Source organism: Bos indicus x Bos taurus, chromosome 8 (assembly GCF_003369695.1).
Source record: "Bos indicus x Bos taurus breed Angus x Brahman F1 hybrid chromosome 8, Bos_hybrid_MaternalHap_v2.0, whole genome shotgun sequence".
Classification (NCBI taxonomy): Eukaryota; Metazoa; Chordata; class Mammalia; order Artiodactyla; family Bovidae; genus Bos; species Bos indicus x Bos taurus.
The window spans coordinates 10564592-10584086 of NC_040083.1; the positions used below are offsets into that span (position 1 = coordinate 10564592).

Below are 19495 nucleotides of genomic sequence, written 5' to 3' on the forward strand. Positions count from 1 at the left end.
CCTCTCTCGCATTGGCAGGCAGATTTTTTACTACTGTGCTACCTGGAAGAATTATCACTGCCAAATATTTTTGCATATTTTTTTTTTAAATAAAAGATTTTTTTCTGTGCTGAGTCTTGGTTGCAGCACATGGCCCCTGGCTGTGGCACGCACGCTTCTCTAGTTGCGGCACGTAAGTTTCCCTAGCTGTGGCACATGGGCTCAGTGGCCCTGGAGCGTGTGGTTGGTTCCCCGACCAGACCAGGGATCCAGCCCACACCCCCTGCATTGGAAGGCAGATTCTTCACCACCCAATTAGGGAAATCCCTTTTTGCATAATCTCATTTGATCCTCCTGACAACTCTGTATAGTAAACAGGGCTGAATATTCTCCTTTGACCAAAGAGACTGCAGAGAGGACTCAGAAAGATGGGGTGACTTGACCAGGATTGGAGATTAGTTGCTGTATGTTCTGACATTCTCCCAACCTTGCTTTGATGACCTTGACAATGAGTGTTTTAAAACTGATCTAGAAACAGGCTTCTTGCCTTGATTGAAAAACCTTCATTGGACCCCATCTACATTGGATTATTCGGAAGCACTGGGGCTGGGAAGAGCTCCCTGATCAATGCCATCATCCGGCAAGCCATGTTCCTACCTGTGTCTGGAGAAAGTATATGTACGTCATGTATCGTTCAAGTGAGCTCAGGCTGCTGTGAGCAGTATGAGGCCAAAATCCACCTTCTCTCCGACCAGGTAAGAGCTGCCTCCCTCCTTCCTTCCTTCCTTCTCCTCTCCCTGTTATCTTCTCTCTCTTTCTCCTTTCTCCCTCCTTCCTCCTCCCCTTCCTTCCTTCACTTCCTCTCTCTTTTTCTCCCTCCTTCCTTCCCATTCTTCCTATTTTCCTCTCTCTCCATCCTTTCTTCTTCCTTCCTGCTCTGTCTTCCCTCTTCCTTTTCTTTCCTTCCTTCTCTCTCTCTTACAGATTCGCATTATATTCCTTGTCAACATAGCTCACATCTTTGTTAAACAAAAAGAACATAAGCCATACACAATGAGAAAGTCCAAAAGAACGAGATGGGGGCTCTAGCTTGGGTGCTACCTCAGCTGGTTATGGGACTTTGGGTTCCTGTTTCCTCACTGACCATACAAGTGGGTTGGGTTAGATGATACCTGCCTGGATTAGATGATCTTAGATTTCCTGGAGCCCTCTGCCCCCCACAGGCTCACTGGACTTTGTCAATGTCTGCTGAATCTGTGTCATGGCTGTGGGGTGGGCTTGGCCCCCCTCTGTCTCGGCAGGAGTGGAAGGAGGAGCTGAAGAACCTGACAACTCTCCTGCACAGGACGGAGGGGCCGGGTGGAGAAGAGGAGGATGCGTGGGACAGGGGCGATGCAGCGGAGGAAGCTGTTTGGAAGCTGCAAATGTTTTATGGAAACGGAGCAGAAGGAAAGAGCTACGAGGAGTTACTAAGGGCCAAGCCCAGAGGAAAGATTCCCACCTCCAGAGTCATCTCCCTCAAGGCAGAAGAGGTAGCTTCAAGATGTTTCTCTTGTTGTTATCATGAGCCTCAAGGGTAATCATTGAATTCGTTTGGGGGATTGGTGCAAGGCACAAGGTTCTCTTTCTCTCTTTATTTTATTTCCTTATTTTTGGCTGTGCTGGGTCTTCACTGTTGCGGGGCTTTTCTCCAGTTGTAGCAGGCGGGGGCCGCTCTCTAGCTGTGGTGCTCAGGCTTCTCATTGTGGCAGCCTCTCCTGTTGCAGAGCACCGGCTCTAGAACACAGGCTCAGCAGTTGCAGCACTCAGGCTTAGTCACCCTGAGGCATGTGGCATCTTCCCGGATCAGGGACTGAACCCACAGCCCCTGCAGTGGCAGGTGGCTCTTTATCACAGAGCCACCAAGGACACCCCCCACCTCCGCTTTTTAAAAACATTTTTATTTACTTTTTTATTTGGCTATGCTGGGTTTTCATTGCAGCACACAGGATCTTTGATCTTCAGCGCTGCAGGTGGGATCTTTAGTTGCAGCAGGTGGGATCTAGTTCCCTGCCAGGGATTAAACTCAGGCTCCCTGCATTGGGAGTGCAGGGTCTTAGCCACTGGACCATCAGGGAAGTCCCAAGGCACAGTGTTTTATTGGAAATAAGTTGGTACCAAAATCAGAAGTAGCCATGATTTTTAATTTGCAGTCAAATGGGAATTTTTCGTGTCTGAGGGGGGAGCTTTTGTGCACAGGAAAGACTGTTTATAGTTACTTGAGGATTAAGGATGTGTTTTGCAGCAAATAATTTAAAAAAAAACACCCAAGTTTATAACAGCTTAAACAAATGGGGATTTATCCACTTTCTCACATAAGAAGACTGGGGGCAGTTGGGTTTGTGGGTTGGTTCAGGGGCTCAACGACGTCAAGATCGACAGACCCCTGGTCCCCTGACCTTCTACATCCTGTCGCCTCATTGTCACACGATGGCTACTGAAGTGCTGACCTTCGCAGCTAGCTCCATGGAAGGGACAAATGGCTAAGCGGGGTACCAACCACGTCTCCTCTTTTATTGTGAAGTAAACGCTTTCCTAGAAACACACCCAGCAAATTTCCATGTAGATTTTCTTGGTCAGTACTGAGCCATGTGGGTTTTCTGAGCTGAAAGGGAGTCTCGGGAAACGAGAAGCCGACTTGTGGCTGGCTGAGACCAGTCTCAATCCACTGCCTTCCCAAATACACAGTCAGGATGCTGGGGGCATGGCTGAGGGGCAGGGTGGATATTAGATAAGCAACTAGTAGAACCAGCCTCTCCTTTTATGATCAATATTTTTTTTTAATTAAAATTCAATTTTAAATTAAACCAAAATACATGTGGAACTAACATGCAATTTACTTACGTTGCATACTACAAAAACCTAGTTTTTCTTGCATCTTAAAATTCACCTTTAAAATATTGTTATTCTATTTGTAAATCTGGTGCTTTTTATATAAAGTAAGAATAATTACTTACACCAGTTCTAAAACTTAATGTCCAAATATCTCCTAAGCTTAATATAGAAAAGCATCCTTTAAAAGTTAATACTACTTACACAATTAATCAACATTCCTTAGACTTAAGAGTTCAAATTTAGCATATTTGTTTCTCTCAAAAAATCTGAACTACTTCACCAGGCATATTTAGAAGTCAAATGAATTAAACCTTTCAAGGCACTTAGCTCTTATATATCTAGAAAATCAAAGAAATGTAGTAGCCCCCTTTCTTATGTTTAAATGGATAGTCATTCAGTCATGTCCAACTCTTTGTGGCCCCATGGATAATAGCCTGCCAGGCTCCTCCGTCCATGGGATTCTCCAGGCAAGAATACTGGAGTGGGTTGCCATTTCCTTCTGCAGGGGATCTTCCCAATCCAGGGATAGAACCTGGATTTTCTGCATTGCAGGCAGATTCTTTGCCATCTGAGCCAGCAGGGAAGCCCATAGGAGCCTGAACTTCCTGATCTCCCAGTGTTCTTTGTAGTTCTGAGTCTAGACCCTTCCAGGTAGGACCTCAGGCCTCCTGGGGCCTGTCACCCAGTACTGCATCTCACATGACTCAGTGGACCGCTGCTGAACCCGAGTCATAGCCCACCTAGGGCAGAGATGCTGGAGACTGTCTTGTGTACCTGACCATGTCCTTCTTCCTCAGGCAGGGGAGCTGTCTGTCAAGCTGGACCCCTACATCCGGACCCAGAGGAGAGACTGGGATGGAGGATCCGCTGAGACACACATCTGGCCCTTGATCAAACTGGTGGAAGTGACCCTTCCCAAATCAGAGCTGATTCCTGAAGGGGTTGTGCTGGTGGACATTCCAGGCACAGGCGACTTCAATAGCAAGAGGGACGAGATGTGGAAAAAGGTGATTCTCTTCCACAGGGCTTCATTCCCTCTCTCTCCATCCCCACCGTTCTCTGTAAAGCAGCAAAGAATGTTCCACTTTCCGCTTAATGGATTTTATGGGCTCGATAGAGTTAAATTCTCCCATGTTCTAAGCTTCAGGGCAATGGTAGGATATTGGTGGCAAGAGACATCGGGGAGGGAGGAATCACGAGATAGGCCTGGGAGCTGGAACTGGAATTGCGGTACATGAGAAGGGCCAGCAACAGAGGGGCCCAAAAGTAAGCAGAGGAGACAAGGTCAGAGTGAGACAGGGAGGGCAACATTTGGGTACAAAGCAGAGAAGCCAATAGCCACGCACCAAGGAACCAGAAGGCTGCTCCTGGGTTTGGTTGTAAGGAATTGTTGGTAAGTTGCTAAGTCATACTGGACTCTTTGTGACCTGTGGACTGTAGCCCACCAGGCTCCTCTGTTAGGGGATTTCCCAGGCAAGAATACTGGAGCCGGTTGCCATTTCCTCCTCCAGGGGATCTTCCCAACCCAGGGATTGAACGCACATCTCCTGCATTGGCAGGCAGATTCTTTACCACTGAGCCACCTGGGAAGCCCTTGGGGAAGGTGGGGTGGGCTTTAATACATGCTTCCTGGGGAAGCTCCAAGGGGGTGAGTGACAGAGAAAGAAGGGCAGAAGGAGCTCAGGCGTGCAGTATTGTGAGGGGGAACACGGGGCACAGGACAGAGCTGGAAGGGGCTGGGAGGGTCAGGAGAGGTCCATGAGTCATCATCAGCGCAGAGGCTGCCAAAAATCTCTTTGCTGGACTGCTGCTTCCCTGGTGTATGTAGACTTTAAAGTCCGCAGATTTGTGCTAAATGAATGACTATGGGCCAGGGGAGCTTTGCAACTGTGGTTTTCCATAAGGATCTGGATGGCAGCTTACAGATAAGCAGCCTGTGCCCTGATTTTACAGCTAAGGAAACGAAGGCTCAGAGACGGGAAGTCCTTTGCCCAGAACCACACAGCTACTGAGTGGCAGAATTTAAACCTGAGAGCAGATCCCTGCCTTCTCAGCTGAGGCTCTGTCTCTCAACCTCCAGAAAGTCCCCTAACGATTCTTTTTTAAAAATTAATTTATTTTTGGCTGTGCTGGGTCTTTGCTGTTGTGTGCAGGCTTTCTCTAGTAGTGGTGAGCAGGGGCTGGTCGCCAGTTGCAGCGTGTGGGCTTCTCGCTGCACTGGCTTCTCTTGTTGCAGAGCATGGGCTTTCGGTAGCTGCCCAAGCTTCAGTAGGGCTTCATGCACGGGCTTCAGTAGCTGCAACACACAGCCTCATTAGTTGTAGACCCTGGACGGGGCAGGCTTCAGTAGTGGTGGTGCGTGGGCTTAGTTGCTCCATGGTGTGTGGGATCTTCCTGGACCGCGACGGAACCCATGTCTCCTGCACTGGCGGGTGGATTCTTTAGCACTGAGCCATCTGGGAAGCTTCCCTAACAGTTCTTTAAGGTGGAGGCAGTCTCCCAGTGTCCTTCATCCTTGGTGGCCTGTTCAGGCCTGGCCTGGAGAGCCTTTGTTTCTGCAGGGTTTCAGGTCTCGGGGTGGAATCCGCCACCTCCTCAAGTTCCAGGCCAGCATGGGGAGTGACAGCCTCAGGGGGTGGCCGGCCTCTGGCACAGGATGGAGCTGTGGCTGCTGCCAGTTCAGACACGTTGGGCAGCTTATCAAAGGCCACTCAGAACAGAGGAGCCAGCAGACCTGGCTCAGAACCTGGGCTCTGAGGAGGTTGGGCTGAAGTGAGGCGATGGTTCCCAGCCTGCTCTTTTTGGCAACAGCTCCCCCACATTCTTGTGGTTTTGTGATATCCTCTCAGGAGAAGTTACTAGACTCCCCTCCATCCAGGGAGAACAGAATACAACCCCCCTCCCCTACCCCTCCAGCTGCCAGCGGTGCCCTCCCTAAACTAAAACCATTAACTCAAATTCCCCCGTGCTGCCACCTAAGTGTCACCTGGCCTCTCAGAGGCCCATTCTCATTGCAAGGAGGGAGGTGGGTGGGGGCGGCAGGGGCCATTCCACCCCCTCCCGGTTCCAGAGGCTCTTGTCTTATAGATTGGCCTTTTCTGGCAGGGCCTGAAATTTAACCACTGCAACTTTTATGATTGAGGTCCTCTTTTGTCTGGCTTCTCTGGTGGCTCAGATGGTAAAGAATCTGCCTGCGATGCAGGAGACCTGGGTTAGATCCCTGGGCTGGGAAGATCCCCTGGAGAAGGAAATGGCAACCCACTTCTGTATTCTTGCCTGGGAAATCCTATATACAGAGGAGCCTGGAGAGTTATACAGTCCATGGGGTTGCAGAGAATTGGACACGACTGAGCGACTGAACAACAATAACAGCAATTTACCAGGACCAGGGGGATGTAAAAGTAAAAGAGACCCTGCCCTGGAGGAGGAGCGGGCAGGTTTCATCTTCCACAACTGATAGAATTGTCTGAAGCTTCCCTGAATTGGTTATAATTTGGGAAGTGGGAGGGAGAGATGGGTTTTATTTTCCTGCCTGAATTTGTGTCCATCCATGTAGGGGAGGAGGTTCAGAACCCAGATTTGTGTGCCCTTAAGTCAATCCTTTGCCTTGTGGGGTCTACTATGTACCTTTTCCATAAAATAATGAAGTCTGTTTGACTCTTGAGATGCTTGCTTTCAAAACAATGATCCATGAAGCCAAGAGGTTCATGGGCAGAGGATGGGGGGTGCAGAGAAGATGGGGGCTCCAAACCCTCCACCTCAAATTCAACTAAAGCTGTTCTACTTTTAAAAATCAAGTTGGACCACTAGAGTTCTTCCTAAGATTTCATTTGGAAAAGGGATCCACTGCTAAAAATAAGTTTGAACCCCCCTGCTCTACACCATGGTTTCTTAGCCCCAGCTCTTCTGACTTAGGGGTGGAGAGGGCAGAGAAATTCTTTGCTGTAGGGGCCCAACCTGGGCATTATGGGATGTTTACAGCATCTGTGGCCTCTGCCCACTAGCGTCCCCTCCAGTCTGAACAGTTAGAAATGTCTCCGGGCGTTGTCGAAGGTCCACCAATTAAGAACCAGTGGCACAGAGCAAATAATGATTTAGTTAGCAACTCACAAACTTGTCACACCTTTATGTGCAAAGTGCTATTCTGAGGAACCATAAAACAAATTCAATCCTGGAGTTGGATCAGTTTTCCATTTATATGGAGAGATAAGATGGGTAAAACAATACAGTCAGAGAAATGTCACAATTGCTTGTCACATAAAAGTTGTATATTTGATAAAGCGATACCTATGCTATCAAATCATTAAGTTACAATTTCACGTTCAATTCAATCATATGGGTTTCTGGCTCCCTGCTGCCACCTTGTGGTCGTGAGCTGCATATGCAGGGCAAGCCAGACATCAAAATAATGCTTGGCAGTGACAGCTTTGGAATAAACGCATGACCAGGACTAGTTCCAGAAAAAAACAAGACTTCTCCCTAGAGGATGGCTTAGTAAATCAAGCTAGTGAGGGATCTGGGGCTGAAGGTCTGATTTCTTGAATTCTATCAATGACTAATGCCACAAGCATCTATGAAGCTTCTAGTTTGGGCAAGGTGCTGTGTTTGAGGTGCTACGGATTCCAAGCTGAATGATGTGGCCCCTTCCCATCTGGCAGTCTGGGTAGGGAGGTGGGGAGGGGTGCAGAGTGCCAACCCTGTACAGTATAGTAGCTGTACAGTAGCTCTGCCTGAGAAGTACCAGGGCAGGTAAGTACAAGTGCTATGGGATGCAGAGATGGGGTGACCAACCTAGCCTCAGGTGGCCCTTGGTGACCTCAGAGGGCAAACGGAGGTCAAGCAGAGGTTGTGGCAAGAGCAAAGACCCCAAGATAGATGCGCAACTGACACCCACGGATGCGCAAGAAGCTCATGTGGCTGCTGCATAGAGAGTGTACGGGCGGGGGTTGGTGAGAGATGGGGCTGGACAGAGAGCTGGGGCAGAGCACGGAGGATGGACATGACACATTAAGGAAACATGTCCAGTATTCTTTTCTGGAGACTCCCATGGACAGAGAAGCCTGGCAGGCTACAGTCCATGGGGTCACAAAGAGTTGGACAACTGAGCGACTAACATGCTACAACCGAGGCACCGTGTGTGCTCTTAAACACGCTGTGGTCATGTTTCACAGACCATCGATAAGTGCTCCGTGATCTGGGTGATCAGTGACATTGAAAGGATTTCTGGAGGGAGAGCCCACGAGGACCTTCTGAATGAGAGCATGAAGGCCTGCCAAAGAGGGTTCTGCAGGGACCTGGCCCTGGTGGTCACCAAGAGCGACAAGCTCCACCTGCCGGAATATCTGAGGTACTGCTCTGGGCGTGCAGGGACGCGGGTTTCCCTCTGTGGGTCCCAGGTGCCATAACTACTGTAACGACAGAGCTTTGACTCATGGGCACTGTGGACTCAGGCAAGTGACCAATGGTGATGAAAAAGATGCCTGGGTGACTTCTGGGCCATCAGGTAGGTTGTCTTGAGAATCTTCCAGAGCAGCTGCTTAATGCCCAAGAGGCTGAATTCTGCATAGCTCCAGGGGCGCCACTCATGAGTCTGAGATGCAAACAGCAGCTCCTGGTGTTTCACAGTGTAATGGACCTGCCTGCCCCCACGGATATGGCAAGCGTAGATGCCCCACAGCTAGGAGACACTTCCTATAACAGTCTGGGTGGTGCAGCTTTGAATTGTTAGATTCTGTTTCAGATTTATTTAGGCCACCACAGCACTGAGTTTCCTGTGTTAGTAGGTTTTCAAGAGTTATGTATTTGATACATAGTGCATATATGTATGTGATTCGCAATCTCCCTATTCATCCCACTTCCCCCTTCCCTGCTTAAAGTCCAGACATTTGTTCTCTGTGTCTGTGTCTATTTCTGCTTTGCGAATAGGTTCATTGGTACCATTTTTCTATTTGTTTTTCTCTGTCTGACTTGCTTCACACACTGTATGATGCTGTCTAAACTGTCCATCAGCAGAGGTCTGCATCTTGACTGGGAGAGGGGTGGGGGCACAGAAAATCCCACCGACAACAAAATGACAAGAAATTAAGATCAGATCAGATCAGATCAGTCACTCAGTCGTGTCCGACTCTTTGCAACCCCATGAATCACAGCACGCCAGGCCTCCCTGTCCATCACCAACTCCCGGAGTTCACTCAGACTCACATCCATCGGGTCAGTGATGCCATCCAGCCATCTCATCCTCTGTTGTCCCCTTCTCCTCCTGCCCCCAATCCCTCCCAGCATCAGGGTCTTTCCCAATGAGTCAACTCTTCGCATAAGGTGGCCAAAGTACTGGAGTTTCAGCTTCAGCATCATTCCTTCCAAAGATATCCCAGGGCTGATCTCCTTCAGAATGGACTGGTTGGATCTCCTTGCAGTCCAAGGGACTCTCAAGAGTCTTCTCCAACACCACAGTTCAAAAGTATCAATTCTTTGGTGCTCAGCCTTCTTCACAGTCCAACTCTCACATCCATACATGACCACAGGAAAAACCATAGCCTTGACTAGCCGGACCTTTGTTGGCAAAGTCATGTCTCTGCTTTTGAATATGCTATCTAGGTTGGTCATAACTTTCCTTCCAAGGAGTAAGCATCTTTTAATTTCATGGCTGCAGTCACCATCTGCAGTGATTTCAGAGCCCCCAAAAATAAATTCTGACACTGTTTCCACTGTTTCTCCATCTATTTCCCATGAAGTGGTGGGACCGGATGCCATGATCTTCGTTTTCTGAATGTTGAGCTTTAAGCTAACTTTTTCACTCTCCACTTTCACTTTCATCAAGAGGCTTTTTAGCTCTTCTTCACTTTCTGCCATAAGGGTGGTGTCATCTGCATATCTGAGGTTATTGATATTTCTCCCGGCAATCTTGATTCCAGCTTGTGTTTCTTCCAGTCCAGCATTTCTCATGATGTGCTCTGCATATAAGTTAAACAAACAGGATGACAATACACAGCCTTGACGTACTCCTTTTCCTATTTGGAACCAGTCTGTTGTTCCATGTCCAGTTCTAACTGTTGCTTCCTGACCTGCATACAAATTTCTCAAGAGGCAGATCAGGTGTTCTGGTATTCCCATCTCTTTCAGAATTTTCCACAGTTTATTGTGATCCACACAGTCAAAGGCTTTGGCATAGTCAATAAAGCAGAAATAGATGTTTTTTTTGGAACTCTCTTGCTTTTTCCATGATCCAGCAGATGTTGGCAATTTGATCTCTGGTTCCTCTGCCTTTTCTAAAACCAGCTTGAACATCAGGAAGTTCACGGTTCACATATTGCTGAAGCCTGGCTTGGAGAATTTTGAGCATTACTTTACTAGCGTGTGAGATGAGTGCAATTGTGTGGTAGTTTGAGCATTCTTTGGCATTGCCTTTCTTTGGGATTGGAATGAAAACTGACCTTTTCCAGTCCTGTGGCCACTGCTGAGTTTTCCAAATTTGCTGGCATATTGAGTGCAGCACTTTCACAGCATCATCTTTCAGGATTTGGAATAGCTCAACTGGAATTCCATCACCTCCACTAGCTTTGTTCGTGGTGATGCTTCCTAAGGCCCACTTGACTTCACATTCCAGGATGTCTGGCTCTAGGTCAATGATCACACCATCGTGATTATCTGGGTCGTGATCTTTTTTGTACAGTTCTTCTGTGTATTCTTGCCATCTCTTCTTAATATCTTCTGCTTCTGTTAGGTCCATACCATTTCTGTCCTTTATCGAGCTCATCTTTGCATGAAATGTTCCTTTGGTATCTCTGATTTTCTTGAAGAGATCCCTAGTCTTTCCCATTCTGTTGTTTTCCTCTATTTCTTTGCATTGATCGCTGAAGAAGGCTTTCTTATCTCTTCTTGCTATTCTTTGGAACTCTGCATTCAGATGTTTATATCTTTCCTTTTCTCCTTTGCTTTTCGCTTCTCTTCTTTTCACAGCTATTTGTAAGGCCTCCCCAGACAGACATTTTGCTTTTTGCATTTCTTTTCTATGGGAATGGTCATGATCCCTGTCTCCTGGACAATGTCATGAACCTCATTCCATAGACATTAAGATACTATTATCAAATGGACCCTGGAGGTGGGCCAGAGCCTTTAGGCTGAAGAAAGAGCTTAGGGAGAGCAACAAAGGTGTGCTTTCAAGGGAAGTCAAGACTGCCGTGATGCATCATGAGATAAGTAATTATTCCATTTTTCATTTCAGGGAAAGAAAAGTGGGAAATGTAAGTATGGACTAATTGTTTTCTTTTTTAAAGCTCGATTGAGAGATAATTGATAGACCAAAGTTCGGACTAGTTATTTTTAAATAATACTTTTTATGACTTGGAGAAGGACATGGCAACCCACTCCAGCATTCTTGCCTCGAAAATGCCGTGGACTGAGGAGCCTAGTAAGCTACAGTCCATGGGGTCGCAAAGAGTCGGACACGACTGAGCGACTTCACTTTTTATGACTAGTGTTATATGATTTGAACACCTGCACACCTGTCTGGGTTAAATGAAGAGCAGCCCCCTAAATGTTCATCTTATCCCTTTATTACTCTTGATAACTCTGCATTCTTGGCCATGCTGTTATTTCTTCTTATAATCCAGGAAGCTATTCAAAGTCAGCGAGAAGCTGTTTTAGAAAGAAATGAAATGATAAAGCTACAGAGGAATAAAATTCTCAAGGATAAACTCAAGGTGAGTGAACAGATTCTGCTATGCATTTTTCTGCTTTTCAACCACTCAGACTTTTGAGACACAAGTGCCTGTTTGGGCAAAAGCTTTAAAGTAGACGATATGTCCTACTGATTACTTACTTTGTAACCTTAGGCAAATTACTGTACTTGTCTGAGCCTCCATTTTCTCATCTATAAAGCTGGGAAATAATAATATCTACTGCCTGTGATTGTTGGAAGAATTGAATGAGTATATAGTTTACTGAGAACCATGAGCAGATAAAATCAGGGATTACCATGCAGGTTGAAGCGTGCTTGGCTAGAGGGATGCAGAGGGGCTGTGGGAACTCAGAGGAAGGATCCTCAGTCATGCTGGCAGTTGGGGTAGGTGATGCTGAGAAGTTCAGGGAAAACTCCTCAGCCTCTTGAGCAGAATTTTAAAGAACCAGTAGTCTTGGGTGAGGAGAAGTAATAGGAGAAAGGGCATTCGAGACAGAAGGAAGAACGTGATTGAAAAAAATCTGCTACGCTGGGTGAACTACAGGCAAATAGGTTTGAACAGCTAAACAAAGGCCATATGCTGTGTTGGGATATAACGTCTGAGCTCTGTTTTTCAAGTTTGAGTAATTGGTCTGTGGGAATCTTGGTGTTCCTCAAGTTATTTTTATTATTCTGTTACTAAAATAGTTGCAAACATAAAACTCCTTCCTGTAATAGTCTTATGCAACCTTAAACCTGAAACCAACTTGAAGATAAAATATAAAGAAAACAACCTCAATGTTAGATGTGATAGGTGAGGTGGCTTTGCTGAAACTCAATCTCCAGGGCTGGGTTTAATAGGAAAAGCATATGGCCTTGCGGCCAGTTCTATAGTTAACTGCTTTCTGTATTTTGACTTCAATTATTGTGATGCAGAAAATGTCTGGTGTACAATGTGGAACTGAAAATTGCAGAGCTTTTGTTTCTAATTCAGAATAATCAGACCTCATACATAAGCCAAGGTCTTCTACCAGGCAATTTTTGAATGCTGATTTTAATGAGGCAGTAACTCAGAAGAGCTGTTCTTGTTCTCATTAATTGTGGAGGACATAATTATATTGTTTCTGGAAGTAGAAACATAAAATATTGGGTTGGCCAAAAAGTTCGTTTGGGTTTTCGTACCATCTTATGGAAAAACCCGAACGAACTTTTTGGCCAACCCAATACCTCAATTTACAATTCATGATTATATTTAGTGCTAATAAATGTGGCAAACTGGTGTGTATGAGATAGGGTCTGTGAAAAATGTCAGCTTGCAGGATGCCTATGGTTCTGACTCTTAATTGCACAAGTTCTTTGAGGTTTGCACACCTACCCCTCTGATGGCTACCTAACACCTTCATTCTCCAGCCACCTTTTTTTCAGTTTGAATTGTTGTGAAACCTTTACTTGTCCTGCAGGCCTTCATTTGGAGCATATTTAATTTAGCCATGGAAAAAATGAGGCAGAATTTGATTATATAGCCATTCATAGAAATGTGTATGCTTATTTTTTTAATTACAAAAATGAAAATTAGAAAAAAATATTTATGGAAAAGACAGACTCCTGGGACTACATTTTTTTTATCTCAATTTGGAAATATTTTAGAAAGGTGATTTTCTCAGTATGGAGAACATGTGCGTGCTAAGTCACTCAGTCGTGTCCGACTCTCTGCGACCCTATGGACCATAGCCTGCCAGGCTCCTCTGTCTATGGGATTCTCCAGCCAAGAATACTGGAGTGGGTAGCCATCCCCTTTTCCAGGAGATCTTCCCAACCTAGGGACTGAACCCACGCCTCTTACGTTTCCTGCGTTGGCAGGCGGGTTCTTTACCGCTCCTGCCACCTGGGAAGCCCAGTAGGGAGAATGGATAGTGGGAAGAGGGGCTGGTGAGGACTGGAGGTAGAGAGATCAGCTTAGGAGGCTTTTTCTGTAATCTAGGTGGTGTTACAAAAATAAAAATAGGAGTGATAAGAACCTGAGTCAGGCAGTAACCACAGAAACAGAGCAGACGAGATGCATTCAGGAGCCAAGAGGGAGTTCCGTTCCACAGCTCAGGATGGCTAACTGTATGTGGCAGGCAAGAGAGAGCTGGGTTTTGATGTTCAGGCATGCCTTTTGAGCGATTGTTATGCAGTATTTTGCCTTTGTTTTTGCAAACCTGTAAAGAAAACCTGCACCACTGTTCCTGTGCTCCTGTGTGTCCCTCTTTTTAACTTGCACACAATTACCATGCTCACACTTCTGACCGCAGACGTGTGGCGTTTTCCCCACACTGAACAATTCTCCCTGATCTCAGCTGGGTGCCTTACAGTTTAACTCAGTTGGACATTGCCTACTTGGAGAGAGGGCTTCCGAGGTGGCTCAGTGGTATAGAACCGCCTGCCGATGCAGGAGATGTGGGTTTGATCCCTGGGTCAGGAAAATCCCCTGGAAGAGGAAAGGGCAACCCACTCCAGTATCCTTGTCTGAGAAATCCCACGGACAGAGGAACCTGGCAGGTTAAAGTCCATGGGGTTGCCAGACAGCTGGACACGGCTAAACAACAACCTGGAGATAGCATCAGACCCCACAGGTTAAGGGTTTAGTCCCACAAGACTGCCCCCACTTCAGATATGGATCCCAAGAAGTAGGTCCCCAGGTTACGCACTGCTTCTGACTTCATCACAAATTGGTTCCTATGACTTCCTCTCCCTTGGATTCAGTTATTTGCAAGAATAGCTCACAGAACTCAGTGGATCAATTACTCACATTTACCAGTTTATTACCTAATAAAGAATTTGATATAAATGAACAGCCAGATCAAGATATACATAGGGTAAGCTCTGGGAGGCTCCCCAGGAACAGAGCTTCAGTCCCATTAAATTGGGGTGCATTGCTCTCCAAGTATGTGGATGTCTTCACCAACCTGGAAGTTCTCTGAACCCTATGTTATTGGGAATTTATGTAGACATGATCAATTATGAACTACATTTCCAGCTCCTCTCTCCTCTCTGGAGAAAGGAGGTATGTGCTTAGAAATCCCAAGGGATTCGGGAGTTCTTTGCCGGGAACTGGGGTCAAAGACTAAATTTTAGAATGAAAGATTCTCCCAACACCTCTTTGTATAAGGGTCTCAGGAGCCCTGTGTCAGGAATTCAGGGCAGAAGCTGACAGACAGACAGACACAGAGACAGATATTATTTCACAATACCTTCTTGTTTTACTCAGTTTATAGATCATATGAACTCATTGCTTTTCACAGAATTATTGTGTTCTGTTTGATGTTCAAGTTCACATGCTGGCCAATGGAAGCCCTTAATTTAAGCTGAATCCTTTCAGCATCAGACATTAAAAATCAATATCCTCATATCAATAACCTCAGATATGCAGATGACACCACCCTAATGGCAGAAAGCGAGGAGGAACTAAAGAATGTTTTGATGAAGATGGAAGAAGACAGTGAATAAAAACTGGCTTAAAACCCAGCATTCAAAAAACTAACATCACGGCAGGCAGTTTCATCACTTCATGGCAAATAGATGGGGAAACAATGGAAACAGTGACAGGCTTTATTTTCTTGGGCTCCAAAATCACTGAAGATGGTGACTGCAGCCATGAAATTAAAAGACGCTTGCTCCTTGGAATAAAAGCTATGACAAGCCTAGACAGCATATTAAAAAGCAGAGACATTACTTTGCTGACAAAGGTCCATCTAGTCAAGGCTATGGTTTTTAAAGTAGTCACGTATGGATGTGAGAGTTGGACTATAAAGAAAGCTGAATGCTGAAGAATTGATACTTCTGAACTGTGGTGTTGGAGAAGACTCTTGAGAGTTCCTTGGACAGCAAGGAGATCAAACCAGTCAATCTGAAAGGAAATCAGTCCTAAATATTCACTGGAAGGACTGATGCTGAAGCTGAAGCTTCAATACTTTAGCCACTTGATGCGAAGAGCCAACTCATTTGAAAAGACACTGATCCCGGGAAAGATCTGCTGGGCAGAGAAGGGGGCGACAGAGGATGAGATGGTTGAATGGCATCACTGACTGAATGGATGTGAGTTTGAGCCAGGTCCGGGAGATAGTGAAGGACAGGGAAGCCTGGCATCCTGCAGTCCATGGGGTCTCAAAGAGTCGGATGGTACTTAGCAACTAAAAACAACAAGACGTTATAAAACTATCTTTGCTCCCTTGCAGCAAGTTTATATTCAGACCAATTTTTTTTTCTCTGTCCCAAAACATGGACCTATTACTATAAAAGAAACTTGGGTTTCTTTTAGTGAACGAGTGAGTGAAAATTGCTTAGTCATGTCTGACTCTTTGCTACCCCATGGACTATACAGTCCATGAATCCATGGAATTCTCCAGGCCAAAATACTGGAGTGGGTAGCCGTTCCCTTCTCCAGGGTATCTTCCCAACCCAGTGATCTAACCCAGGCTTCCCGCATTGCAGGTGGATTCTTTATCAGCTGAGCCACCAGGAAAGCCCAAGAGTAGAGAATAATATTAAAAATGAAGGTTAGGGTGCAAGGAGTGCATATCAAAATGTTCATACAATTAAAAGAAGTAGACAGGGTGTTATCACTGCAAAATGATTTAAGTGACAAAGCTAGATTTTTTAAAAAATGGGGTTACAACTAATTCAAAAAGATATATGCACCCCAGTGTTCACTGCAGCATTATTTATAGTTGCCAAGACATGGAAACAATCTAAGTGGCCATCAGCAGATGAATGGCTGAGTAATATTCTGCTCTCTGTGTGTGTATGTGTGTGTATATATATATACACACATATACATATCAGATCAGATCAGTTCAGTCGCTCAGTCATGTCTGACTCTTTGCAATCCCATGAATCGCAGCACGCCAGGCCTCCCTGTCCATCACCAACTCCTGGAGTTCACTCAGACTCATGTCCATCCAGTCAGTGATGCCATCCAGCCATCTCATCCTCTGTCGTCCCCTTCTCCTCTTGCCCCCAAACCCTCCCAGCATCAGAGTCTTTTCCAATGAGTCAACTCTTCGCATGAGGTGGCCAAAGTACTGGAGTTTCAGCTTTAGCATCATTCCTTCCAAAGAAATTCCAGAGCTGATCTCCTTCAGAATGGACTGGTTGGATCTATACAGCACATCTTCATCCATTCATAGGACTTCTATGAACATTGGGGAGCACATATCTTTTGGAATTAGAGTTTTCTCCAGATACATGCCCAGGAGTGGGATTGCTGGATCCCATGGTAACTCTTGTTGTTTTAAAGAGTTTTTTTAAATACACTTCTGAACTATTTTCTGTATACATTTCCATATACAAAAATAGAATTGCTATTTTTTTAACTCTGCAGAGAATCTCTGCAACAATGTCCTCACGACCCCTGACCTTGCGAGGGGGACAGATGGGAACATCTGACCTTTTACGGGGCTCGTGCAGAACGGAAAGTGGATGAGCTCAAGTTTGCTGACGGCTCTGGTGAAGCGGGTGCATGGCTGCCTTTGTGGCAGCTGAGTGATTCTGTTCCCTGTGTGCCTCTCTCATTTCAGAGAAAACTGCCAGCTGACTCCAGAGTTCTGGAAGCCTCTGAGTTGGTGTACACGGTCAGCGCCCAGGAGTACTGGCAGCAGGCGGTCCTCACCGAGGAGGAAACTGGTAACTTATATAAATACATATATTTTTATCTCACTCACTAAAATTCTCAAGAATAAGCTTGGCATGCTGAGTTTCCCATCCTAGAACTTTCTGTGCCAGTTTCCAGTTTGCCAGTTTCCACACCTACGAGCAAATATGTGTGTGTTTCTGCATTGTTGTGGTTCCTGATGCTTCACTGCTGACCTCCCATCTGTAGTCGCTGATCCTAGACTGGGGGAGACAGAAAGGTTGGTTTCATGAGCATTCCACCCCCAGAGGACCTCAACTGAAGTTGATTCAGACTGCCATCCTGATCTGTTCATTTTCATGAATGCTGTTTCCTATGAACTCTGGCCTTTTCAAACTGTTTGTGTTGCCTGTGAATTCCAGAAATCCCCAAGCTAAGAGAGTATATCAGGAGAAGGCTCTTGGATAAGAAGAAGAGGACGGTGACCAAGTATGTCACTGAAGCTTTTGGCTTGTTGCTCCTCACAGACAGTTTCAGCTGTACAGACCACATGCAGGTATGCTGGGAGTCTTCTTCCCGACTCGGGGATCAAACCTACATTGGCAGGCGGATTCTTTACCATTGAGCCACCAGGAAAGCTCAGCTTATTCCAGCAAAAGAAGACACATCTCTCCTACCATTAAACACAGTCTACCTGATTCAAGTCTCAGGAGAGTTTAAAGTGACTATTTTTAACTTTCCCTCTCTGCCTATCTGTCACAAGTGAAAAAAAAAAAAAAAAGATCAAACATTCTCTTCTTTCCTTACTCAAAGGTTACAATGTTAACCCTCAGATTATTTTCTTTAGACCCTATGAGTTTAGGGTGTTCCTCTGGTCAGAGAAGAAAAGTCATTCCAAGTTAATTCTCTAACTTGGTAAGAGGGAGGGTTCTGCCCAGGCTGGGAGGCAAAGGACGCACAGCCCAGGGGTCTCCCCACTCATGGCTGCCCCGCGCCAGGGGTCTCTGTTCACGGTGCTGAAAGCCTTCCCACCCCTCTGCCTGCCTTTGTGCGCTCGGTCGTGTCTGAGTCTTTGCGACCCCATGGCCTAGCCTGCCAGGCTCCTCTGTCTACCGGATTCTCCAGGCAAAAATACTGGAATGGAGTGGGTAGCCGTTCCCTTCTCCAGGGGATCTTCCTGACCCAGGGATCGAATCTGCCCACATTGCAGGCAGATTCTTCACTGTCGAGCCACCAGGGAAGCCCCTGGCCTGCCTTTGAGTTATCTGCCAAATGCAGATGATGCCCACTGACTCCCTTACTACAGCAAGCTCTGAATTAACAGCCTTTGGACGTTCTTATTTGGTTGGTGTTTCTTTATTTCCATACTTGCTGTCATCTATCATATTTGCTCAGCCAAGCTGTCTGACCTGTTATTACATAGAAAAGGGAAGGGGTAGAGCCATGTACAATCGCGTTGGTCCCGATAACATGGGACAGTCAACCTGGGAGGGCCCAGTGGAGGGACTAGCTGAGGCAGCTGGTCTGGACATGACTTCAATGTGAAAAGTGAGCAATGTTGACTCTTAAACAATATTTTATTTATTTGGCTGTGCCAGGTCTTCATTATGGCATGTGGAATGTAGTTCTCCAGCCAGGGATCAAACCCGGGCCCCCTGCTTTGGGAGCTTAATCCAGGGAGCCACAGGGAAGATCCGCAATGTCAACTTTTAATAGTCCATGCTGCTGCTGCTAAGTTGCGTCAGTCGTGTCCGACTCTGTGTGACCCCATAGACGGCAGCCCACCAGGCTCCCCCGTCCCTGAGATTCTCCAGGCAAGAACACTGGAGTGGGTTGCCATTTCCTTCTCCAATGCATGAAAGTGAAAAGTGAAAGTGAAGTCGCTCAGTTGCTCAGTTGTGTCCGACCTCTAGCGACCCCATGGACTGCAGCCTACCAGGCTCCTCTGTCCATGGGATTTTCCAGGCAAGAGTACTGGAGTGGGGTGCCATTGCCTTCTCCAATAGTCCATGCAGTGTTGGTCAAATATCTTTGTTGTTGTCGTTTAGTCACTCAGTCGTGTCTGACTCTTTGAGACTCCACACCAGGCTTCCCTGTCCTTCACTATCTCCTGGAGCTTGCTCAAACCCGCGTCCATTGAGTCGGTGATGCCATCCAACCATCTCATCCTCTGTCGTCCCCTTCTCCTCCTGCCCTCCCTCTTTCCCAGCATCCCTCCCTCTTTTCCATTTTAGAAATTCTACATAAAAAGTGCCAAATAGAGCAAGATTCACCATCTTTTCCCTCATATTTCTTACTCTGTGTTTTGTTCTAGTTCTGTGAAAACAAGAAAAAAAAAAAAAAAAAAACACACCTTTCTGGAATTTGAGATT

General features: G+C 46.2%; 1 protein-coding gene across 5 annotated transcripts in view; it reads left to right on the forward strand.

Moving 5' to 3' along the window:
* NUGGC (nuclear GTPase, germinal center associated) overlaps window positions 1-19495 on the forward strand; it is a 49019-nt gene that overhangs the window by 14919 nt on the left and 14605 nt on the right. For 4 of the 5 annotated variants that reach the window (XM_027549042.1, XM_027549041.1, XM_027549044.1 and 1 more), the window contains exons 5-12: window positions 512-734; window positions 1281-1511; window positions 3651-3860; window positions 8025-8200; window positions 11078-11096; window positions 11466-11555; window positions 17071-17176; window positions 17546-17679. In XM_027549042.1, coding sequence (XP_027404843.1) covers window positions 512-734; window positions 1281-1511; window positions 3651-3860; window positions 8025-8200; window positions 11078-11096; window positions 11466-11555; window positions 17071-17176; window positions 17546-17679 — 1189 coding nt within the window. The remainder of the gene's footprint in view (window positions 1-511; window positions 735-1280; window positions 1512-3650; window positions 3861-8024; window positions 8201-11077; window positions 11097-11465; window positions 11556-17070; window positions 17177-17545; window positions 17680-19495) is intronic. The other variant, XM_027549045.1, reaches the window with a different exon arrangement.